General features: G+C 44.6%; 1 protein-coding gene across 12 annotated transcripts; it reads right to left on the bottom strand.

Annotated features, from left to right (window-relative positions):
* Window positions 1-2: 2 nt before the first annotated feature.
* Window positions 3-25,340, bottom strand: anks1ab (ankyrin repeat and sterile alpha motif domain containing 1Ab). 12 transcript variants are annotated; one of them, XR_013132705.1, is made up of 16 exons: window positions 24,809-25,340; window positions 20,427-20,496; window positions 14,537-14,652; window positions 14,010-14,108; window positions 10,041-10,187; window positions 9,685-9,792; window positions 9,394-9,564; window positions 9,157-9,294; window positions 8,669-8,740; window positions 8,347-8,430; window positions 8,017-8,154; window positions 5,467-5,646; window positions 5,144-5,242; window positions 3,311-3,408; window positions 2,792-3,054; window positions 2,077-2,543 (listed from the first exon to the last, which is right to left on the bottom strand). XR_013132705.1 is itself a non-coding variant. In XM_077013879.1 (15 exons), exons 1-15 carry the CDS (start codon window positions 25,082-25,084, stop codon window positions 1,096-1,098), a joined length of 1,800 nt encoding a protein of 599 aa, XP_076869994.1. In that variant the 5' UTR covers window positions 25,085-25,340; the 3' UTR covers window positions 3-1,095. The 12 variants fall into 12 exon arrangements, 11 of the variants coding, with proteins under 11 accessions (XP_076869994.1, XP_076869995.1, XP_076869999.1 ...); XM_077013879.1 differs by lacking the exons at window positions 2,077-2,543; window positions 2,792-3,054 and adding an exon at window positions 3-1,099; XM_077013876.1 differs by having other exon boundaries at window positions 2,077-3,054.
* Between the last annotated feature and the right edge of the window lie 1,228 nt (window positions 25,341-26,568).

Below are 26,568 nucleotides of genomic sequence, written 5' to 3'. Positions count from 1 at the left end.
ATGAATCCACCCAATGAAGTGTAAAATATAAATGTAATAAGCAAAAAGGAAAATATCATTGAACTTTATTAGGTCAGGGACATTGATATAGATGTGATTTCTAAAGAATTATTACATAAATAAGCAGTTTGGGGAAGAAAACATAAGTTAGACCATTTTTATCATAGCCTCCAAATTCTTGGGCTTCCATATTTAGTTCAGTTTCAATCAAGTCTTAATCTTGACATCATGCCCAGATATTCAATGCATAAAATGGAATTGTTAACACGTAATAATTGATATGTAAGCAATTGTAAAGGAATGTGTTTTTTTTCCTTTAGAAGTGAAATGCTCCCATTACAGTGTACATAACTGCTAATATGCTAATGTAAGCTATAAATGTGCTGCTTTTTTGCCATTTCACAGTGTGATTATTCAATCAAAATGTATTTATTTCAGATTGAGTGGTCACTAATTTACATAAGGGACCTTGTTTGATGATCTCTGGGAATGTTTTCAGCCCACTACTGGAATTTACGATTGGTTATGGACTTTGGGTCACATAAGCCTTCCAAGCAATGCTAAAGCAGTCCTTTAATGAAGAAAACATTCCACTCATCGTAGAACTGAGTCAACACATTGTGTGTTGCCCAGATTAACGTTTTGCTGCATTCAATCTTCATATCCATCATGTCTGGGTGTTCCCTAGAGCTAAATAAACCCTCCAAGTTGAGGGAAGAAAATGTCCACACAGTGCTCTGTACTGGGACGCGTCTCCAGTTTTCCTCCGTTTCCACTAAATTCCCGCAAGTTGCTGGCCGCTTTCAAGTGGTCCTTTTGTTTAATAAGTAAACATTGTAATTTTTTAAAACCTAAAAACACCAGCATGCTGTGGCTGTGTAATAGTTCGTGTGGAACACAGACCCACCACACAAGCAAATCCTCTTTTTTGTGACTTCTAAGCCCATTAGAAGAGTGATCACACCGCATCCTTCTCATGCCAAAATTTAATGTCACTGAGCGACTGGCATCTCTGGATTTCGCACTCACATGTAAACGTTTCACCTGATTCCCCTTCTATTCACACCTTGGTGTCCGGAAACTTGAAAGGCGGAGTCAGCTACACAGGAAGAAATATTTGATTTAAAGAAGTAGAAATGTGTCTTTAGGCATCCTATTCAAACCCTCTCCTCCCCCCTCCCCACCTTTAAAAAAAAACTAGCAGTGGTAACTAACTACAAGATCGAATCATTAGCTATGCTGTTCATGTGAACACAAAGTCAAGCAATACATTCAAAGCTGACATAATACGATGTGATGGCTTTGTGGCATGACGGACTGCATCGGCCGGTGAGTGGCAGGCGAGCAGTAAACAAACGGGTGCAAACCTGGGATGGTAAACAAACAACTGGAGGCAACAGCATGGATGGGATGGGGTGGAAACAGCGAGGATGTGCACCGTGGTCGCGGAAGAACCGGGACAGCGTTAACAGACGACCTGGGGCCGGGGGACGGGACGAGACAGGAGAGAGCAGCGCGAGCCCGGCGCGAGCCCATCACACACAGCACATTCACAGCAGGCGACGCGACGATTCATGACCCCGGACCCTGACGTGTGTTTGCCACGACTCGTTCAGAGGGTTTTGTCGGAGATGAACAACCACTACACTGTGTCTTTGCTATAAAAAAAAATCAAATGAAGTGCCTGAAGAGGTGTGAGTGTTAGGGAGTGTTGGAGAGTGTTGGGGAGTGCAGTAGTGCTTCGTTGCAGGAATTACTCCAGTAAACCAGAGTCGATTCATATTCTGTTCACATAAAGGCAAGGCTTATTTAGCAATTGTAATAAGCTGGTAAGAGGTTCTCTATTGTGTTTCGAATGTCTTTCCCATATTGTCTTCCTTTGTCACTCCAGTGTTCGTTCCTCTTGTTGAAGATAATTGAGTTTATGATTGGATCCTTTTAAGTTGAAAATAGGAATTTACTATTTGAATCTGAAAATGTTTGGTCTAATATAAATGTCTGTTGTCGACAGCTCTGATTGAGGTAAGCGGGTCATATATACAAAACAAATCATCAATCAAAAAGCTTGAACAGATATACACAAATGCTGTATTTACTAAGTGAGGCTACAATGTAAGAATACAGACTGTTCACAATTTTCACTTGGAACTCTTCAAGAAATAAACTCCAGTTAAGTCAAATCCATGCTGAAATTGATCACACTTAGTAATAGCCCTGATGGTGCTACATATATGCTAAAGTAAGGAAGTAAAACGATGACCAATGTAACCAACAATGTTAATCATGATTGGCAGGAACATGACGTGGCCTCAGAACACATTTAGGGCCAATCGGGGCTCATCTCGGTTAGGTCTCCGCCCTCTTCACGTAATTATTGCGTTTCAAATCCCGGACTACGGTTTGCGCAAAAACTGGAACAGATGCTCTTCGGAAGTCTTCACAGCTGCAGACGCCTGGTCAGACAGAGGAAGCACCGTGTGTGGGTTGGGAATACAGAGCGTCCCACTGGTGAAGAAATCGGGGCTAAGGAAATATGGGTCGAACTGAAAATAATCGACGGGTGAAAAGAGTTAATATAGTGCTCGGGGGAATAGTGTAAGAGGATATTTGTTCTACATTGCATCTCTGATGGCGATAAACGGTAGTATATTCAACACTGGTAATGACAGTATTGCTGTTCTGATGAGGAAAAGTTGCTATCATAGTTCAGGGCATGTCGGCCAAAATGAGCGCATATAGAAATGCTACAGCTATCTGAACTACATGATGAGACTTAAACGGCTATGCTTACGTTTGTGCTCAGAGGCTGCACAGCTGCAAAACCCACTGGTATGAGAGGTTGGTCTGTAAACATTCAGCGTTGTGGTTAAAAAAAAGTCAGGCTGAACCATTCAGAGGCGATTACGTGTGCCGTCAGACCAAGACGGAAGAATTCAAGGAGTGCGTCTGGAGGGCAGAGGGCACCTGGAGGGCAGAGAATGCCTTGAAGGAAGAGTCCAGTGAATCCAGACAGCCCAGTCAACATGTACAAGTGGGCAGAGGGACTTGGCCTTTCTGAGAGGAATATACAGGTGGGGAGCGGGGGGGGGGGGGAAGGGGGGAGGGCAGTGAGGTGCAAGAAGCAGATCTGCCCTGAGGGAGGGTACAAATCACAGTGAAAAGGCACAGGGCACAGAGTTTTCTTGGGAGGGGGAGGGGGGTAAGTTATTTGGGGGGAATGGGCAGCCAGGGTCGGGGGGGGGGGGTGGTCTCGGGGCTGTGCCTCCCCCCACCGCCCACCGCCGCACTTCAGAATATGGTCGTCTCGTACTTGGCGCTGCTGGACGGCCTCGAGGAGTCGCGGGGGTCGAAGAGCCAGCTGGTGCTGCCCAAGGACTGCACATCCGTGTCCTGCTCTGCAGGGTCCATCTGCCGGGGAGGGAGGAGGAGGGGAAGGGGGAGGGGGGGATGCATGAGACCGCAGGAGGGGACGGCAGCCAACGCTCGCCCACATCATGCACCACAGAGTGGACACATCGTAGAGGAGAGTCACCGTGAGCTTTTACAACAACCCTGGGGCCTGCTTCTCACACTCCGGCATGTGTTACTTCACTGAACTCAGAAACTACAAGCACTTGCTCTTTTCTTTACGTTGATCTTGGTTTGCATTGAAAACATTTATTACGGCGATGCCTGAAAATCTAACATGGTACCAACAAATACTTTCATATTTGTATTTCTGTAGTGCATTTTAAACTGACATTGTCTATGGTATTTTAGACACAAATACCGGAAGTGTTAAAAAGTGCGTCAAAGCCTACAAGGACAAAAGCCAGAAGTTAACGTGATCTCAGCGGCGTACTTCGAGTTGGCTGTGATATCGTTCATTCAGTGTTAGCAATCTTAGCATTTCAGGTTAAACGATTCCTTCAAACTAATGTATTATTCAGAGTCCTTTTCCCACTAAATCAGAGAGCAGGTTTAGAAAGTTTCAACATACTTGCCAAACTTGATATGATACACATTTAAATTAGGACCTTCAGATGACACCTAAACGTTCAATTTAGATGCTGTAATGTCTCCTTAGACGACACGCTGAAGTATCCCAATGTAGACTGAAGGCATCGCTGCGTCTGAATGCAAATGTCTTGAAAACTAGACTCTCAGGAATCATTTTTTTACTATTTTACTTCACCATATGGATCACAGCTCACACGATATTGTTTCCTATATGCTGCTATAGGACTTATAAGCATTAAATGCCACATGCTGAATAAATTGTGACATTCCCCTAAGCACAACCACGACTGACAAAGCCTGTATGAGCGAGTTGTCAAGGCCACTGAACCAACACATGTCAACCTGATGCGATTCTTGAACTGTGTGTAATCCCATTCACCAATTTAATTCTCATCGAGTCCCCCACTGAACAAACACTTCAGCACCCCCACACGTGTGCCTGACTGAATAAACACTACAGCACCCTCACAGGAATGTCTGACTGAACAAACACTGCAATAAACACTACCGCACCCTCACAGGAATTCCTGACCAAAGAAACACTCACAGGGACGCCTCACTGAACAAACACTATGCCATCATGTAGTGCCTGACTGAATTAACACTGCAGTATCCTCACAGGAGAACTTGACAGAACAGACTGCTGCATCCTCTCAGGTGTGGCTGATTGAATAAACACTGCAGTACACTCACAGGACTGCATTATTGAACAAATACTGCAGCAAGCTCACAGGGATGCCTGACCAAACAAACACTGCACTACTCTGAATGAACAAGTCTTAAAGAGCCCAGTAAACACGACAATGGCCAAAAAAACACTGTAGCACTCTCACTGGAGTGTCTTATTGAGCAAACATGGCAGCACCTTAACAACAAGAATGCATGACCCAAAAACACTAAACACTATAGCACCCTCACAGGAGTGCCTGATCAAACAAACACTATAGCACCCTCATGGTAGCTATAAAGCCGATGGCCTGACAACCAAAACGTGTCAATGGTAATAAAGGACAAGCAAAAATAATGAAAGGTGGCAAGAAAATTACTTAAGAGTGGAAAATGTTTTGAGGAGAGAAAGAAAGGATGTGAGGGAGAGCAAAAAGAAGGAGATAGGAAGAAAGAAAGACTGAATAACATGCAGAACCTGGACTCCAGGGCTGACAGAGGGCAGCGGGAGGTAGGAGGGGCGGAGAGCAGAGCAGGTGTGACAGTAGCAACAGCGGCACTCTAGCACAGGTGCACCCTGGGAAGGAGGAGGAGGAGGGACAATCATGTTAAACGCCCAGGGCAACAAACAAGAGACAGGAGAAGGCATGAAACAGAGATCATTCAGGAAAGGAAAGGAATAAACATAGATTGCTGCAACATGGCACACTTTATACAAAAAGAGATCATTACTTATAGTAAAAAAACGCCTTATAAAGTCAGGCTGTGTCTCAGTTAGTGTTTGTACTGAGGGAATGTTACCATTGCCCGACGAGTGCTGTTGCGAGACTGAGAAGTCGGTCTGCTGCTCCTGGTCTCTGTGATCTCTGAGGGCAGACCAGCGTAGGAACTGTGGCGCCGGGCCTTCTGGGCCTGAAGTGCCACCTGATAGGCCACCTCAAACGCCTGTCCCAGAGTCAGAATGATCTCATAGGTTTGTGTCTGTGTCAGGAAAGAATGCAATATAAAATGAGATATGGGAAAAATTTCAAAGCACTTCTAACTCATTCAACAGAAATTTGCAGTCTTACCAACTCCAGTACAATTCAGTAATTAATTAACATACTTTTAATACTTCCAATTACTGTTAGAGTTAGCCTTCAGTTCACAGTCAAGTGTTTTATACAGGTGCAGTGGATGTTTCTGCTGTTACTGCCTTTCAAATTTTGAAAATTTCATCGCATTTCACGCCAAGGTTATAATAGTTTTGGATTTTTCATATAGTTTAGTTTTTATTTAATTGTGTCTTTTTTTCTAATTTAGTTTTTAAAGCATGTTTGCTAGTTTTTATTAGTTTTAATTATTTTCTAAAGCTTAGTTTTAGTTTAGTTTTCATTAGTTCTAGTATTAGTTTTAGTTTTATTATACTTTGGGTTATTTGTCAGGTGCAGGATTCAAAAAGTTCAAAGTAAATATTGTGCAGTGTTAATTTTGACAGAAATTTTTGATTTAGTTTTAGTCTTAGTCTTTTGACTAAAATGTAATTTAGTTTTAGTCATAATTTAGTCATTGATTTGTTTTTAGTCTTAGTCTAGTTTTAGTCGACTAATTATCATTAGAATTTAGTCGAATAATATCAAAATAATTTAGTTGACTAAAATATAAATGGTGTAGTAGTCATTATATACACTTGCACAAAATGAAACATTTATTAACCAGTTACAGAATATTATTTTTTGTATGTGCAATATATACAAAAACAAATTTCCAAACAACTCTATTGACCTGAACTTATAGTTATTGAGCATAACAATAACAAAACATTGATGACCAGTAGGTCCGCTCTACCTGAAAACATATGGAGTTTATGAACAATGCATATTAGATTCTATATAAAACTGTGCGCCGTAAAACAATGCCATAGCCCGCAGATGTCGTTTCATTTGTCGTATTTGTCCCGACATCATCATTCCTCATGGTTTACACAGCATCTTGTTTTTCTCAAAGTCAAAGGAGAAATGTGTCCATATATCGCCGCTCATCTATCTCCCTGCTGACATTGTCGAGTTAACGTCGAGTTTAATTTCATGAGTGACCACAGTTCACGGGCTAGTTTTGTCCTAACGGGTTCTGCGCGATGTGAAGACGTTAGTTTTGATTGGATGGTTACCCGGTTTGTCCCGCCTCTCCGTGTACGCTAAAGTAGTTACGGTTGGATCTCTTCTTAACTTATCCCTACCTTTCACAAAAATAAATCAGGTCTGATTGAATGTCGTCGCTGGCCAATATTTTCGTCTCGTTTTTATTCGTTGACGAAAATGTCCTTTAATTTCGTCATCGTTTTTATCCCTTCGTATAGTTTTAATTTAGTTATCGTCTCGTTTTCGTCATGAAAAAAGGTTCGTTGACGAAAACTATGACGAAAATTATTCGTCAACGAAATTAACAATATTGTGTAATAAAAACTCATCAAAAGACAAGATAGTAGCCTTATGTGCAAAATGTGTAATATTGCTGCTGAAAATGGTCAGACTAGGACAGACACGAACATAGGAGTGTAACTATTTTGGTTCGTGTGAAAAGCCAAACTTTTTGAAGGCAATCGAGTCACACAGTCGTGTTGACATCCAGTCTCAACACATTAGTGTATTCGACCGCTTGCGGTTTTCCTGCATATTAACGAACCAGCAGCTATTTGATCACAGGTGAAGACGGTCCATTACGGTTCTCCTTCCCGGTGCTGCCCAGCCGGGATGGTGCTGCTCTTTCGGCGGAGCTACTCAGAGAGGCAGCTTGTCGAGGTACTCGCAGTGAGCTTTGATATTCGTGGGTTTTTTCCTCTTGAGAACTACTCCATATATTTTATCACCTGTTTCCACTACAAGACATGTAGTCTTTCTCGTAGTCATATAAAAAAAATCCCATACAGGACTCGCCGTTTTCTCCCAACATTTGTTGTGGTAATTTTGCAGTTAGCATAGCGAGCAGGAGCTCTAAACAAGAGACGTGACCGACCATGAGGTGCCGTACGGTTCTGACAGCTAATATAAAACTAATAGTGAATAAAATCTATTTCATATCAGTCCACAAGACTTATAAATAAATTGAAAAACACGAAAACGACGGGTATCCTATCTAATTTCAGAACGTTTTAGTTAGTTTTCTAAACATGTAATATAGAGTTCGTTATCGTTTTTTTCTTTTGATTAACGCTATTATTTATTTAAGTTAACGAAAATGTTTTTTCAATTTCGTTTTCGTTAACGAATATTTAACCTTGTTTCACGCATCAGCATGTCCCTGGCTCGAGTACAGTCCTGCTATCAGTGTGAGTGTGCGGGTGATTCAGGAGATCAGAAGAGAGGCTTTCACCACTTCTACTGTAGTGAAGACATGACAGAAGTGGTGTCCAGACTTCAGGTCTTTCGTGATGTAGGCAAAGGTTCGGAGGTCGTCGGGGTCCTGGGCGGCACAAGAGATGTTCTGGATCTCATGTTCTGCCACTATAGCCTGCAGAAACACATGGACACACATTTTACAGTATTAGTGGACGAGGACGTTTCTCCTGTGAAGAAACACTTGCCATCTGAATGACTAAAGGTTAAAATATTCCCAATACTGTCTAATGATGGCTTCAGGCCATGGTCTATGTACATGTGTTTTTGTAAAAATGGGATGAATTGATTTTGGCCTCTAGCTCACCTTAGTGGCTGCGTCGATGAACCGGACTCCTCTGTAAGTGATGGACAGGATTATGACGGGGCCCTTGCGATGGTTCTTTGATTTCTGATTTTGGATCACAAAGGGAAGGGAAAGGCTTGTAAGTGTGGCACCCTGATGAGTCCGCATTTCTGGTGCCCTGGTTCTGTATTAGCTAATTGGGTAAAGATTTGAAATTTCGCCCAAGCCAAAGGAGACGTGACGGACGGCTGAGGGACATCGTCGGAGTGAAAAATCAGAACTTCCAGGGCACTACGGTTCAATTCAAATCCAGGGAGAAGAGTCAAAACGCTGTTGTGTTTACCCTGATTCTGGCACAGGCCTCCTGGGTAGACTCAATGCCTCGTAGGTCTCTGATGATCACAGAGCCCAGGTACTACAAAGAGAGGAGCTTGTTGTTCAACTACAGGCTGATCAAACACAGGTTAAAGTTTCGATCTTTAGATCATTAATAAGATTGCATGTACAGTTCTTTAAGCAGAAATAACACCATCTTTGAATTATTCTTGTTTCACAATGGTAATAACTCAACCACATGGTACTTTATTACTTTCATGATTATGCAGGACCTTAATTATTTATATATATAAATATATATATATATATATATGTATATATATATATATATATATATATATATGTGCAAATTACACTTAAATATAACACAGTCAGTTTATCAACAAATCCTGAACTCTCTGTGTACTCACGCTGTTAGACTGCTATACAATTCGTTCAAATATATGCAAAATGCATGCTGACATGTAAAAATATGCAGTTACAGAAATAACTTACACTAGCTTCATAGCAACAAGCCTCGGTGATGAGCTTGTCGGGGTGGTGGTGCCAGGTGGAGACAGTGGTGTACGTAGTGGAGTGACTCGGGGTCCGCAGGCTCGACCGGGACTCTCGCTGCCGGTCTACGTGCCGGTCCTGCGCACACGGCAGAGAACAAGCGGCGACGCTCTCATCTCTGACGAGTGACGGCTGCGAGAGGCGGCCCGAGGCCGCGCGTGGTTTTTATTGACTCACGTGTGATCGCGGCCTCTCGCTGTACGAGCGAAGAGAGATGCTACACTCCTGGTCCAGGCCACGCCCCTTCCTTCCATAATCCCCCAGGGGCAGCAGGGTGTCCATGGAGCGACTCGTGGACGGGTCCATGTAACCCAGTGGAGCCGGATTCTGAGACAACAGGTCCTGAATCTAACACACACACACACACACACACACACACGCGCGCGTGCTATTCTGAATGGTGGAAACGAGCTGCTACAATGTGCATATTTTAAGGCGACGTGTGGTAGGCAGTGTGATGCCTGTCACCTTGAGCTGGGAGAAACGGTTGGATTTCGACGGCGCCTCTTCGTACGGGCGTTCCGCTATGGAGGCGATGATTCTCTTCCTGTGGCCGAGCAGGCCGATTTTTAACACCTTCAAAGATAGTACAAGGTCCATTATCAGAACAGGGCAAACGTTGCACCTCCCCAGGACCTGACTGAGAAGGACTTCCAGTCAGGCACAATATACACACACACACACATATACACACACACACCAAGTCATCATGGGACAGTAGAAAGATAACAACAACATAACATCTGACAAACAGCTGCCCACATGTGTGATATGAAGAAACGTGTAATGCGTGCATGATGTTCCAGCAGGGGAAGTGTGGTTACATTGATAATCTCCAGCTCCCACAGGTTCTTCACACACTCAAGGGTGCGGTAGCCACTGGACAGGAAGTTGTGAAGGTACTCCCCAAGACCCAGGATCTCCAGCCAGGAAGCCAGCGAGGTGCTGCCATCACAGCCCAGAGCTTTCACCTACAGGTGGAGTGAAGCACAGAACCTGAAGACCTGCACAATTTACACTTAACCTCAATACCTGCACAATTCATACTGAACCTCAATACCTGCACAATTCACACTGAAAATCAAGACCTGCACAATTCATACTGAACCTCAATACCTGCACAATTCACACTGAAAATCAAGACCTGCACAATTCATACTGAACCTCAAGACCTGCACAATTTATACTGAACTTTAAGACCTGCACAATTTACACTTAACCTCAAGACCTGCACAATTCACACTGACCCCTAAGACCTGCACAATTCACACTTAACCTCAAGACCTGCACAATTTATACTGAACTTTAAGACCTGAACAATTTACACTTAACCTCAAGACCTGCACAATCCACACTGAACCTCAAGACCTACACAATTCACACTGAAACTCAATACCTGCACAATTCACACTGAACCTGAAGACCTGCACAATTTACACTTAACCTCAATACCTGCACAATTCACACTGAACCTCAAGACCTGCACAATTCACACTGACCCTTAAGACCTGCACAATTCACACTGAACCTCAAGACCTGCACAATTCACACTGACCCTTAAGACCTGCACAATTTACACTTAACCTCAATACCTGCACAATTCACACTGAACATCAAGACCTGCACAATTCATACTGAACCTCAAGACCTGCACAATTTATACTGAACTTTAAGACCTGCACAATTTACACTTAACCTCAAGACCTGCACAATTTACACTTAACCTCAAGACCTGCACAATTCACACTGACCCCTAAGACCTGCACAATTCACACTTAACCTCAAGACCTGCACAATTTATACTGAACTTTAAGACCTGCACAATTTACACTTAACCTCAAGACCTGCACAATCCACACTGAACCTCAAGACATACACAATTCACACTGAACCTGAAGACCTGCACAATTCACACTTAACCTCAATACCTGCACAATTCACACTGAACCTCAAGACCTGCACAATTCACATTGACCCTTAAGACCTGCACAATTCACACTGAACCTCAAGAACTGCACAATTCACACTGAACCTCAAGACCTGCACAATTCACACTGACCCTTAAGACCTGCACAATTTACACTTAACCTCAATACCTGCACAATTCACACTGAACATCAAGACCTGCACAATTCATACTGAACCTCAAGACCTGCACAATTTACACTTAACCTCAAGACCTGCACAATTCACACTGAACCTCAAGACCTGCACAATTCACACTGACCCTTAAGACCTGCACAATTCACACTGAACCTCAAGACCTGCACAATTCACACTGAACCTCAAGAACTGCACAATTCACACTGAACCTCAAGACCTGCACAATTCACACTTACCCTTAAGACCTGCACAATTTACACTTAACCACAAGACCTGCACAATTCATACTGAACCTCAATACCTGCACAATTCATACTGAACCTCAAGACCTGCACAATTTACACTTAACCACAAGACCTGCACAATTCATACTGAACCTCAATACCTGCACAATTCATACTGAACCTCAAGACCTGCACAATTTATACTTAACCTCAAGACCTGCACAATTCACACTGACCCCTAAGACCTGCACAATTCACACTTAACCTCAAGACCTGCACAATTTATACTGAACTTTAAGACCTGCACAATCCACACTGAACCTCAAGACCTACACAATTCACACTGAAACTCAATACCTGCACAATTCACACTGAACCTCAAGACCTGCACAATTTACACTTAACCTCAAAACCTGCACAATTCACACTGAACCTGAAGACCTGCACAATTTACACTTAACCTCAAGACTTGCACAATTGACACCGACCCTTAAGACCTGCACAATTCACACGTAACCTCAAAACCTGCACAATTTATATTGAACTTTAAGACCTGCACAATTTACACTTAACCTCAATACCTGCACAATTCACACTGAACCTCAAGACCTGCACAATTCACACTGACCCTTAAGACCTGCACAATTCACACTGAACCTCAAGAACTGCACAATTCACACTGAACCTCAAGACCTGCACAATTCACACTGACCCTTAAGACCTGCACAATTTACACTTAACCTCAATACCTGCACAATTCACACTGAACATCAAGACCTGCACAATTCATACTGAACCTCAAGACCTGCACAATTTATACTGAACTTTAAGACCTGCACAATTTACACTTAACCTCAAGACCTACACAATTCACACTGACCCCTAAGACCTGCACAATTTACACTTAACCTCAAGACCTGCACAATCCACACTGAACCTCAAGACCTACACAATTCACACTGAAACTCAATACCTGCACAATTCAAACTGAACCTCAAGGCCTGCACAATTTACACTTAACCTCAAGACCAGCACAATTTATACTGAACTTTAAGACCTGCACAATTCACACTGAACCTCAATGCCTGCACAATTCACACTGAACCTCAAGACCTGCACAATTCACACTGACCCTTAAGACCTGCACAATTTACACTTAACCACAAGACCTGCACAATTCATACTGAACCTCAATACCTGCACAATTCATACTGAACCTCAAGACCTGCACAATTTATACTTAACCTCAAGACCTGCACAATTTACACTTAACCTCAAGACCTGCACAATTTACACTTAACCTCGATACCTGCACAATTCACACTGAACATCAAGACCTGCACAATTCATACTGAACCTCAAGACCTGCACAATTTATACTGAACTTTAAGACCTGCACAATTTACACTTAACCTCAAGACCTGCACAATTCACACTTAACCTCAAGACCTGCACAATTTATACTGAACTTTAAGACCTGCACAATTTACACTTAACCTCAATACCTGCACAATTCACACTTAACCTCAATACCTGCACAATTCACACTGAACATCAAGACCTGCACAATTCACACTGAACCTCAAGAACTGCACAATTCACACTGAACCTCAAGACCTGCACAATTCACACTTACCCTTAAGACCTGCACAATTTACACTTAACCACAAGACCTGCTCAATTCATACTGAACCTCAATACCAGCACAATTCATACTGAACCTCAAGACCTGCACAATTTATACTTAACCTCAAGACCTGCACAATTTACACTTAACCTCAAGACCTGCACAATTTACACTTAACCTCAAGACCTGCACAATTCACACTGACCCTTAAGACCTGCATAATTCACACTTAACCTCAAGACCTGCATAATTTATACTGAACTTTAAGACCTGTACAATTTACACTTAACCTCAAGACCTGCACAATTTACACTTAACCTCAAGACCTGCACAATCCACACTGAACCTCAAGACCTACACAATTCACACTGAACCTCAATACCTGCACAATTCATACTGAACCTCAAGACCTGCACAATTTACACTGAACTTCAAGACCTGCACAATTTACACTTAACCTCAAGACCTGCACTATTCATACTGAACCTCAATACCTGCACAATTTACACTTAACCTCAAGACCTGCATAATTTACACTGACCCTTAAGACCTGCACAATTCACACTTAACCTCAAGACCTGCATAATTTATACTGAACTTTAAGACCTGCACAATTCACACTTAACCTCAAGACCTGCACAATTTACACTTAACCTCAAGACCTGCACTATTCATACTGAACCTCAATACCTGCACAATTTACACTTAACCGCAAGACCTGCATAATTTACACCAAACCTCAAGACCTGCACAATTTAGATTAAAAAGTCTAGGTAAAAGACTTCATAACCTAGTAGCAGATGAATGTGACCTGTGTGTGATAGAACTATAAATTCTACCTTTGGTAAGCTCTTTGCTGCATGGAGAATTTTCTTCCGATGGCCAGGGTCTGTGATGCCAATTTCTCTAAGGTCCTCATCTTCCATTACATTACTGCCCTGCAGACACGTGTGCAAGTTTCTTCTTTATTAAATCAAATCCAATAATCTTGTGATCAGCGGAACTCATTCCAACAAATACACTGGAGTGGCATCAAAAGAAAAATTCATTTCAACTGTATGAATTTGCGTAGACAGTGAAATACATGGGAGTACTTAAAAGTCAATACCTTGCACTGTCAGGCATTTATGTAGTTTCTTTCTAAAAGGATATCATGTCCAAAAGCATTTTATACAAAACGGCAACATTCACAGACCACCCATAACAGTATTATTTGGGATCAGTTCCAGTTATAACCTTTTCTTCTTCTGTAAAGAAATTCAGAGGTCATGAAATGAATCAATAAGCATATCTGAATCAGAGACTCAGTCCATCCAGCGAAGTGACAGAGCCGTCTCTGGAACACGAGGAGAAGGTGCGAACTCACCATGAAGTGCAGGTCGTCAAAGCCGTTGAGGAGCAGTTTGCTCTCGTACTGGGGGAAGCCCACGTGTTCCAGCCACTCCCCCACGGACTGCTCCAGAACCCGGCTCCCCGCCGCGTCTGCCGACAGAGGGAGGCGTCTGAGCAGCGAGAAGCCATTTAGCCGGTAGCACCGGCACTCCGAGGCCGAGATGTGACACTGCCACATCATCTTCGGCCAGCAGAGCCAGGGGCAGCAGCAGCAAGGCAGGGTCCAGGCTTGAGCGCGGGGCTGCCGGTGGCAGGGGGCCCCACGACTCCCAGATGAGAACTAGCAGGCCCCCCCGGGAGCCTCCGCCGCCGGACGGGAGGGGGGTGGGGGGGCTGGGGGTGTTCGGGGATGAGGTGAGGATGAATGTGGGGGCGGGGTGGGGCAGGACGGGGTGGCGGAAGTAGCGGTCGACTGGCAGGTCCTTTTTTTAAGGGTGGCTTCAAGTAAGCGTGGCCAGTCAGGAAGGCCAATTTGGCATTGTCCTTCAAGAGGAGAGGACAGGAAGAGAACGGGCAGACACACACGCTTAATTGGCTCCCTCAGATTGGATTCAAACCGCTTGGACTTAAAGAGGGTCTGTGGCGTGATTGGAAGAACAGAAAGTTCCCGGGGAACTTCACCTTTACTGTAAGCAACAAAGATGAAACCTTCTCCCCAACACAGACATTTCTGTTAGAAGCACACGTCCCTTCAGATTACAAACCTTAATCAAATCTACTCGCTGGTCCTTATAACATAAAACAGAAGGTTTCCTTTTAGGAGAACACAAAATCCCCCTGATGTTGATTTATTTTTTCATTTATGTACTACAACAACCAATTGAACGTCACACAAAACACTCTAGAACTCACAGGACAATGTTCTATTTGTGCTACAGCGGAGACTGTTTTGCATCACAACTGAGATTAAATTCATGTCACATTTACCAAGTCCACAATCCCTCACAGCCCTACCGTGGAATTCTTCAACCCCCCCAAAAAACCCCATCAGAGTTGCACATATGGCCACTGCCAAATTAGCTGGCGCCTGACGACGACTACTTTCTTCTCCCCGTAATCCAAGGACTACTGGTCCTTCTCGGCTTAGACGCACGCCGCTGGTCTAGCATGCCAGATTGGAGCGCATCACCGATGCGGGCACATCCAGCCCTCGATCCAGCAGAAAGCAGGCAGGCTGGAAAGGCTGGACGGATAACTCCATCGGGAAGCCCTGCGAACGGCTCCTCGCCCGGCGCTGCGGTCCGGTGCCGCGCTCAGCTCTCTCGGTGCCCGTGGCCGACGTTCCTGGGGGTCCCGCTCTGGAGTCCAGCCTCTGCTGCATCCCCGGAGCCCGGCGCACGCTGAGTCACAACGGCAGCCGCAATCGACGCTCAGCAAGCGAAGCCTCCAGATGACACCCTCCTCCTCCTCCTCCCGAAAGCCAGCGGCAGCGCCGTCGCTCCTTGGCTGCAGTCATCAATCCCGAGACGTGCGGTCGCCCTCATCCTAATCCCGTTCAGCGCGGCCGTGCGCCTCGCGCCGCTTCTTTTGTCCTGGCGCTTTTGTGTCGGGTGGTGGTGGTGGTGGTGGTGGTGGGGGGGGTTCTGTTCTTTCCTCTACGGCCGGTTCCTCTCCACACGCTCCTTCTCCCGCTCTCTCTTATTGACACTCTCTTGTCTGCAAGCACTGCAGGGTTGCCATATGCTGCCTGATGCCGCGCGCCACTGCACAGTGTATACGCGCATCCCTCCTTCCCCCCCCCTCCTCCACCACCACCCCCCCCCCTCATTTTCACTGGCTCTCTCTCTCCTTCTCACGCGCTCACCCTCTCCCTCACTTTCTATCTCTTTTTTTCTCTCTCTCCCCCTCTGTCTCTAATGCACACACACGCGATCAATCCCCAGCCCCCCCAATATCTCTCTCTCTCTCTCTCTCTCTCTCTCTCTCTCTCTCTCTCTCTCTCTCTCTCTCCCTCTCCCCCTATACCTTTCTCACTCTCTCCCCTGCTCACCGCACTGATTAAAATTGCACACAGGCTCTCTGATCTTGCTGGTGCAGAAAGGACATCGTTGAGGTAGGAGTAAGAGAGGGAGAGAGATACAAACCCAAATCACAAACCACTGTGCCCAAACCAGTCAGAGGGAACTGGTGAGAGGGAACAGGATGAGTAAAACATGTCTGATCCCACCCCCCCACTACAACCATCACCTTTTGCACACTTAAGGGCTTGCAGAAGCTATGCACTCTCTCTGGAAAAATTCAATCACAGTCAAATTCCATGGCAAATTATCAGAGGACTTGCATCCATGAACATGTCACAGTGTCACTGCAGATCAGGTGCTGCATGTTAAGTCAGCGAAATGCACCATGCATTCACACACACACACACACACACACACACACACACACACACACACACACACACACACACACACACACACAGTAGCTATCTTACCATAATCCTTCCCAAACCTACTTTCACAGTGGAAAATGCTAACATCTGAGCCTAACCAACCACAGGAGTTTCATATTGTTAAAAATGTGCACTCTTGCGTTTGGACCATTATCTTACATTTCCCCCCGGCAGCGTACATGCCTCTGACATTCTGCCGTCAAGATGAAAGACGTCATGAAATATTCCCGCTTTGGTGTTACACGTCCATGCGTGCGCATGCATGCAGGGAATTATGGAAACACGTGAGGGAGGAGGTAATGACACACGCCGTCAGTCTCCCTGTACGTTACTCGCAAGCTCGTAGACAAGAGACTCGTCCTAAGATGATGTCAGCGCAATTCGCTCAGTGATTAACAAGGACATCGTCGTGAACTGGTCCAAAACTCCAGAGGAGGTAGAGTCATCTGTGGCAAACACCTACGAGAACAGAGAAACAGATTTTCCTCCCTAAATATGGATAACGTTCTCTCTGTGGATTTAACACCAACTCCTCTTAAAGGAATCTTTTGTGCACATGTAAAAATTGTTAAATTTAACAAGCAGTTCATGCCAAACAAGCTGATGTCCGTACAGTAAAGAACATGTTAGCAAAATGGACTCAAGACAAATCAGCTCATAAATTGTAGACCTCCTTAAAATTGACATTTTTACATTGACAGGCAAGATTGGACAATGGAACATTCATCTATGTTGCCAAAACACACACCTCCAAACCCTCTCCAAACAGGGAGAGAGCCACCCAGGGCTGTCTGTAGAGCACCAGCTCACAAATAATGACTCATTCAGATCCCACAATGGTGACGTCCTCCTCTCCAAGAGACTTTAGGTAGTTCAGCACTCAATGACTGCACTCCCACCAGACAAAGCATCTTCAAAATACACCAATACATATCTCACTGTCATTATGGGCTGTCAGCACTGTATATGTGATCGAATGTTCGAGGCATTATTATCAAGAGTCACGAGGTTGACCGGTATAGCAGTGGAAATGGGTCAATCTCTATCCAATTTAAATCAGGCCAAGGTGCCCATGGTGTAATAGTGGGTGGGTGTGTCAAAATACCGCACTCAAAAACACTGAGCCGAGTCACAAACACGAAGGACAGACAGCACTTGGTACTGGAGAGGGAAAAGCATCAGGTACATGACAGCAGTGTACAGGAAGGTGGTTGCCAGTGCATGCAGAGTTACTTAGGAATAAGCCAACTTAATTAACGCACAGAGTTACAGCGCAGTTCGCTGGTAACACAATCCGTTAGGTTGAATCATGTCATCCCATTTGTTGGGAGGATTAGATGGACCCACAGCTATGCCAAAAAAACCTTTCCTAACTTATAAAAGCACAGTGCAGCGCAGGCCCCAAGTACAGCTTTTTTTCTATTTGGCCCTGTATTCCAGCACATTGGAATTGGATCAAGGACTATTTAAATGCAGGATGTCTGCCTTAATTTGAGAGTATATTCATTAGAGCCGGGTGAATCACACACCCTCCCCCATTTCAGGAACCATAGCTAATAGGCAGCTGTTTGCTCAGTTGCAAGTCCTTAAAAACAAGAGGTAGCAAAGAAAACAAGTCAAAACATAATTCATATTCATTGATTATTCTCTTGCCAAGATTTGTATCTGCAAGCGACCTGACAGATCAAGGCAGATTGAACAATATGTTCAAAGAACTGCTGAACAGATCAAGGATGCTATCCAGAATGTATTCATATCAGCTAAGATCTTCCAGAGCGCTTCTATTCCCGCCCTGACCCAACTCCCGGTGCGAGGGATTCCATGATATTAATCCGTGGTTCATACATGTTGGGAGGAGAGAGAGAGTGTTGAGCCTTACCTCAGGGGCTTTAACAACAAGATGCAAACCAGCCTCAGGGACAGAAAGACCAGTGCACCATTTGCTAATAAGTAGCCAAGTTAGATCAATATAAAAACCCACAAAAATTGCTCATGATCCAAAGCATACTGCATAATCTCTGAAACAGGGGAACCATGGTTGGCAGTAGAGTAGACATTGTCTGTATTGATTATGTGACTGCCATCTGCAACAGAAGGATGAATTCTGCAACGTACAGAAATGTCTACTCAGATCCGACCAAACATCTCAAAACCCGGTGGGTGACACAGCAAGACTATGACCTGGTACAAACTAGTACAGCAATTCTTGAGTTGCTCAGGATTGAAAAAAGTGACTGGCTGATTCAGTCATGCAGCCTGAAGCCTATGGAGTAGATATTGCACTTTCAGAGGCCTTTAGGAAGAACGCCTCCAACGCAGGAAGGAACTGAAGATGGCTGCAATACAGGCCTGGCAGAGCTAAAGCCCGGAAGATTCCCTGGGTCTGGCAGAGTTGGGAGAAGAACACAAATCCTTCACTTGAGTAAAGGGAGAACGGACTTAATGTAATATTACTCCATTAAACGCGAAAGTCCTTCAACAAGGCACAAGTTGTAAAGAACGTACATCAATATTTAATTAAGTATAGAAGGTAAAAGCAATGTGTATATTTATAAGCTACAGGAATAATAGAATAATGAAATAATTCGGTGCAACATGCAACTTTATCTACATGAGATATTTACATACATACTTGCATACAAATACATATTTTACGAACCCACCATAGTAACGAGCTGTAAATGCAGTGGAGTGAAAAGTATGACGTGTTTGCTTTAACTGTAACTGTACGAACAAAGTGCACAAATTCTCTAAAAGCTTAAACAAGCAAGTGAAATACACATGACTTCAATGTCAAATGTCACTTCAATACATCAGTGGAATTTCCTGTTGGTTTCAGTCTCTGCCATCTGATGCTCATCTATATGAAGCACATAGTCCCTGATTGGCTTTACAACCAAATGCTAAATCAGATTTCATTCAACATTAGTTTAATTTGTCCAATTAGTCTCAAATGAGAAGCTGGGTTTAAATGGGTCTAGAACCGATATTTGGGGTACACACTACCCTAGAACTGATGTTTGGGGGTACACACTACCCTAGAGCTGATGTTTGGGGGTACACACTACCCTAGAACTGATGTTTGGGGGTACACACTACCCTAGAGCTGAGGTTTGTGGGTACACACTACCCTAGAACTAATGTTTGGGGTACACTCTACCCTAGAGTTGATGTTTGGGGGTACACACTACCCTAGAGCTGATGTTTGGGGTACACACTACCCTAGAGCTGATGTTTGCAGGATGACCGGGCCAAAACAAGCTTATGGACTAAACTGTGTTATCTTTTATATGTTATACAATGCCTTTTTATCATTCCTGTGGGGCCATTTGATCCTCCTAAGAAACAGGATGAAATGAAGCCTACATTTAATCCACTTCAGTGGCCAATTGGCTCTTCTGTAAGAAGTACGGCAAGATCAGTAAGAGATGGAGGCGTTTCCCTCTCATTGAGGTATAGTTTTGAGGTTTACCTGTGAACACTGGCCCAGGCTCTTTGGAGAGTTCAATGCCGGCATCAATTAACGTCATGATCCTTTCAATCTGATGGAGAGAAGCATACATATGGATTTTTTGGCATTGTTAGCATGTTAGCATTATAGATCTCTCTCATTTTCATGAAGGCCTGTTTGTACTAATATGTTCAGAACAACTTAATCGGTTACAAAATGTCTGAATATCACATACGCCTCAATATTTCATTAAACACACCCCCTAAAAAAAAAAACATTAAAAGATTATGGGGACCAACTAACATGATATTGTGTTGATAAAAACTAACTTTGGTCATAACTATTTTGGAAGTAGAAAGCAGTAGGATTTGGGAAGTAAGAATACTGAATGGTTTGACAACAGTGAGGGATGGAGACGTGAGTGTGGATGAGGAGACTCTCCCCATACCCATAATATGCACAGCTTCGAGCACAACTCCCACAAAAGGCAAAGAGAAACTAAAGTAGCTGGTGCTAGAGGGTTGCGGCATGGCATCGAACTTCTACGTGTAGTACATGCAGGCGATGTGCAGGGCTTAAGGGAGGCGCCTGTGTGCTTATATAAGGGAGAGAAGAAAAGAGAGCAAGACACAGCTGCAGGAGATCAATAATCAGGTGATTGGGAGCGGTGCGGGAACAGTGTGTGTGTGTGTGTGTGTGTGTGTGTGTGTGTGTGTGTGTGTGTGTGTGTGTGTGTGTGTGTGTGTGTGTTTGTCAATGGACTTGTCCCTCTGAGTGGCGAGAAGCAAAGAATCTCTGACAGACAAAACTGACTGAGCAATTCCTGGTGCTGGGACTCTTCAGGTGACACTATGCCTCTTGCGTTTGTGTCTAATCCAACTAACCCAGAATGTAATGTGTCTAATCAATCCAGTATATTTCAAGAGAGGACTAAAATAGAAAAGGGGAAGGGTTTTGATGTAATATTTAAGGTCTGAACCCCCCCTTCTGCTCCGTGCTAGTGGCATCAACATGTCAGCAAGCGTCTGGATTCATTTACCAGTCATGCACCAAGGCCCACATGGAGGAGCCCCCCAAGCCGTACAGCCCTTCACATTTTCCACTCCAAATTAACCTACTTACATTCTATATTGCGTCTCCCCGTTCCCACACTGCCATGCACCATGGAGAGCACCTTACGTCACAGCCTCTAAAGGTACACCTCGGAGATCTCGGAGCATATGCAAATCTTCATCGAGAAAAATCCGTTTAGTTCCTTCAACACACCTTCTGTGGACCAGCGTTTTGGACCAAAATGAACAGCAGGCAAACTAAGGCTACTCAGTCAAATGGTCCTGGACAGGACTTTACAAGGAAGAAAGAACAACTGTGGCTCCATCCACCCCACACTCCCTCCACCCCTCATCCCCCCTCCACCCTCCATCCCCACACTCCCTCCACCCACCCACCCACCCACACCACCCTACTCCCCACTCCATTAATGAGTCTTTTCTTTCTGTAATTCTTACAGCCATGCTCAGAGTGGCAGCCCCCTGAAGGAAGGAAATTAGGATAATGTCTTCTTAAAATTCAAAGCCCATGTACTGAGCTCCGACTATGATCAGAAACATGATGTGACAACAACACAAGCGAATGACCTCCTAAATATTCGGCACCATTTAGATCTCATTTTCCCATATAAAACAAGAAAGCTCTTATGTTCTTTTTTTCCACCATTCATCAAGTAGAACACGAGACAAATACGAGAGCACGGCACGGCCGTGAGCTTTACACACAAACTGTATTATTTAGCTCGAGGGTTAGGAGACTAATAGGAAACATGTTTTGGGAGGGGTTGTTGTCGTGGAAAATGAATGATGTTGCTTGCTTGCAATATCCAAAGTGTGGCCAGATTTATGTCCACACATAACTGAGATTCGAGAACATTGCGACCACGGCCACTTCAGTATGTGCCTTTTCGGATCAGATCTCAAGGTGGCCGAGATCCATACTGAACACCTGACATTTACAGAGGCTCGGTAATCACATATGCCAAGTTGCATCCGGAGGAAAAGGGTAACATTGACCACAGACGTGTTTGGCAGATGATGCGTCTGAAAAAGATCTGAAGAATCAGTGAGTGAATGAATCAGTGAGTGAATGAATCAGAGTGCATGAAAAGCCTTGAAGCAGTGAGTGAATGAATCAGTGAGTGCATGCTACATATTTGCCGTGCATGAATTGCACATTGTGTGATTTATATCTTATACAATTTTACAGGCTTGTGCCGCTGTAAAGCAGTGAACCTCCTCAATCCTGAAAATGTGTACAGTGATTTCTCAGTGTAAGAGGAAGTCACTGAGCTGTGGTCAGAAATCTTCATTACGCCAAAACCCAGGAACAGTGCACAGAGGGAGAGAAGGAAGAGGAGGAGGAGAGAGAGAGAGAGAGAGAGAGAGTACATGCAAAAGATGTGTACAGAGAAGAGGTAGAGATCACTCGGTTACAGCAGTCACTGCCCTGAGCTTCCAAATGTCAAGTCTTTGAATGATGGTGCATGAAAAGCCAATGTCCCATTCTGCACAGCCAGCAGTCTGGGACGTCGCACAAGGTCCGGCACTGACGAGTGGTGATGGGACAGACAGAGGATGCTTGGTGGAGTGCTAATAAAGATTTAATACTGCACTTCATTTTCCTCATGTCTCAGACCTCTAACAAGACCACCAGCCCCAAACACGTGCAGAGATGTCACACAGGAGGTCATTCTACACGCTCATCGTCACCGGCGTACAGGAGTAGACCACGCACCACGCAACCAACTGGATGACGTGGAGGACACGTGTGCTGCTGTGTGTGCCAACCTCAGATGCTTTTTGACAGGTGGACACCCGACCCCCACCTCCACCCGACCCCCACCTCCCGTCTTTTCCGCCTCGTGACTTTCACTTGCTATCTCAAGATGCATTCCCTCAACATCTTCTTGCTGCATGAATTATGAATAGAGTTACACTGCCATCTGTGCTGAGAATGTTTGACCACTACCTTATTTATTTAAATAATAATAAACAAACCAAAAAAAACCCCAACTTCTGGGGACTCTAAAACATTTACACCTTTGCTACAAGATGACGCTTAGATGGTGATTGACCCAATGTGTCCTGTGCCAGTATGTCCCAGCTTTTTGGTTTTGCTTTACTGCACATGATTGTGTATGATATGATTGTGTGCTCTCAGGTAGTGGTATTCCAATCCGGACCTCCATTCCAAATCCGGTCCTGGATTTTGTAATCCCTTTTAGTTAATTAAATGATTGATGTAACTGGTTGGCCACCTTGTCATCATATCTGACTCCTAGATAAAGAGAAGATGGAAAACCTGAAGGACCTGGACCTCAAGGACTATGGTTTGAATGCTTCTGCTCTAGCGAATGTAGAGTCTTGTTATGTAGTGGCAAGCTGTTCTTTGTCTCCAAAAGCACCCACTGCAATCCACCTCCACCCCTACTCTTAACACCCCCCACCACCATGTTCCACACGCATCTGAACCTGGAGAGGAAACAGCACTGGAGAACTGCTGGAAAAACAGGATGCCCTTGAGAACAGGATACTCCACCCCAGACAGAGTTGTCACCAAGCACTGCATTATAGCTCCTATCAGAGCCCACTCTCTGCTCTTTCCATTATAGTGGTGAGCTCACAGCTTCGACTAAGTGGTACATATCTTGAACCAATTCTTCTTGACCCCTCTACCCCGAGTCCTATCCTCCCAATAAACGAAGAAGCTAACGCCCCTTTAAAGCAGTCATGGCATATGAATTTTATCAGCGCTAGCAACGATGTCTGAAGCCACGGCAATGGAAAGAGTCATCTCCTTTGTGCATAAATATTACTGTGAAAACATAAATGCATAAATCACCTGGCATGCAAATATACTGTGTGCATACATATTGATGAAGGGATCCGCATTTCATTGTCACGCTCGGTGACTCACTATGAACTTGCTGATAAAACCCTTTGGAGCAGGAGAGCAACATCCTTGGCTGGGATTATGACTAAGGCCTGTCAGAAGAAGCAGAAAGAAAGGTAGAGGGGAGGGTGGTGTGTGAGCGTGGGCTGACCCCTGGGAGGGTGCCTGAGAAGATGTGGAGTGACAGCTCAAGCCCAATTAGACCCGTGTGCCGTGGCCAGCATGGGGGAGCAGGAGGGGCTGATGGGCCCAGCCAGGCATTCAGCGTTCAGCCACAAGACACTCACACCGGCAGCCTCTCCCACCGGCGCTCCCAAGCCACCCCAGTTCTTCTGCTCTCTTCTCCCACCTCCTCGTGTCTGTGGTTGTGTGGGTTTTGGACCATCTCGTTCTCCACCCCGCTCGCTCCCGCGTTAACCCCGCCTTCGCCTGCGCCTCCGCGGGAACAGAGCCCTTACCTCGTCCCACTCTGAGGCGAACCAGGACAGACGCTCCGTTTGCTCCCTCTTCCCTCTGAGCCCGGCCGGCGACCCGCTCCCTTCCTCCTCACCGCAGGGAGACGCCAGCAGGTCCGAGTCTGACTTCGAGAGGCTGCGGGTCAGCTTCAGGTGCCCGGGTGTCCTCCTCTTAGCCTCGGAGGATAGCTCGGGTATGCCTCTGGCTTTATCTCCTGTCTGATTCACAAAGTCAACTGTTGCAGAGCTGAGGTCAATATCCAGAGTTGTTGTAGTCATGCCTGCAAGAGGGTATGGCCAATCTTGTGTGCAGCAGTAACTGGGTCTGCCCAGGTGCACCCACTATGTCACAAGTCCTCTGTACCTCTGATCACCAGACAGATGCTCCTTGTCCTCTTTGTACTGTCATTAGTCTGAGGGATTAAAGAGGCACCGTGACTCTATGCTTTTCCTTGGCTGTTCTGTTGCAGACAGGCTGTGTATTGTTGCTTCTGCTGCTGCTTTTGAACTAGTGGAGTGTGGGGTGGCCTGGTCTGACTGTGTTATCAGAACCCACCCACAGTTCGCATCCTTCTGCCCTCCCTCTGATGAACAGCTCCAAGAGTTTTTCAAACAGTCTTTTCCTTCCTCTCTCTCTCCTTCATTCCTTCTTTTGGCTTTCTCTGTAACCCCCCTCTCCCTCTCCATTAAAGGTGGGCGTACAACCCAGAAGCAAACTAAAAGTACTGCGTTCACTTAGAATCAGCCTTTTTAGAGAAAAACATATAAAGCTCATTAAGCCCAAAACAGTCAATTGGAAGTGAGCTCAAATTAAATTGCATTTAGGTTATATCTGCAACAGAAAATCACATTGTTTGAAGCCCAAAAAATAATAATAAGCAAACAGAATCAAATGCAAAGAAAAAAATTCTTTGTTGTGTGCTGCTCCTCTGGCTGGAACTCACAGACTGTTTGGTCCCCTGTCTGCACTTGAGGATGGACTGGCTCCTACCCTGGGGATCCACGACCTGGTGTTATTTTTACTGACAGGCTGGCTAATGAGGTTACTGAAGCACTCTGAGTCTACACCCATGCAGTCTGGTGGCCCAGTGGCGTATTTTCTGAGGGAATGACATTTGCATGACGATGCTTAAAGCACACCATGCCATGGTATGTGCAACAAGTAAAATAACAATTCTTAATAGTGAAATAAATCTAGATGGTGAACCGAAACAAATTATTCATGCTGTTTATATCTATATTAGCACGCAAAACGTTTACTTGTAGGTGTGTGATTTGGTTTGGTTGTGATGATAAAGTGTATTTATAAGTGTGTTATTAACAATTTTCCTTTTCAATTAAATGAAGAATTAAATTGTCTACACAAAAAAATGTCTTGCGCCTTAACATTCTGTCACTGACGTCTACCTGAATAATGTTGCCCAGTGGGGGGACAGTTGGTGTCCTGTTTTTGCAACTCTGCGATGCACAAATAATTACAGCAATGCATAATTGAAACACGGTGTGCAAATCGCTTGAATTTGCATTTTGAGTTACTGTGCAGTAATAATAACGAAAGTCTACATTCTGTGCTCTGCTGAAATGACTAATCTGTTTTGTGGCTTTAACAATACCAAATATTTGGCCTTGATGTGGCAGAAATACTGTACCTGAAGTGAGGAGTGTGAACTGGGGGCTCATGTATGGTCTCAGGTACCTATGCCTTATTGTAACCAGTAAATATGTGTAAATATGAGGGGGATAATAAGCATATGAAACTATTT

This window comes from Brachyhypopomus gauderio, chromosome 8 (genome assembly GCF_052324685.1).
Source record: "Brachyhypopomus gauderio isolate BG-103 chromosome 8, BGAUD_0.2, whole genome shotgun sequence".
Taxonomy (NCBI): domain Eukaryota; kingdom Metazoa; phylum Chordata; class Actinopteri; order Gymnotiformes; family Hypopomidae; genus Brachyhypopomus; species Brachyhypopomus gauderio.
The sequence above is the reverse complement of the archived record's forward strand: the minus strand, read 5'-3'. Positions and strand labels throughout refer to the sequence as shown.

Excerpts from the sequence above, each read along its gene's own strand:
- anks1ab (XM_077013876.1), bottom strand. The coding sequence starts at position 25,084 with ATGACTACAACAACTCTGGATATTGACCTCAGCTCTGCAACAGTTGAC. Across the intron at positions 8,431-8,668 it reads AGGCCTGTGCCAGAATCAGG|AAATCAAAGAACCATCGCAA; the intron begins GTAAACACAACA and ends ATCCAAAATCAG. Across the intron at positions 3,409-5,143 it reads CTGTCAGCCCTGGAGTCCAG|ATGGACCCTGCAGAGCAGGA; the intron begins GTTCTGCATGTT and ends CCTCCCCGGCAG.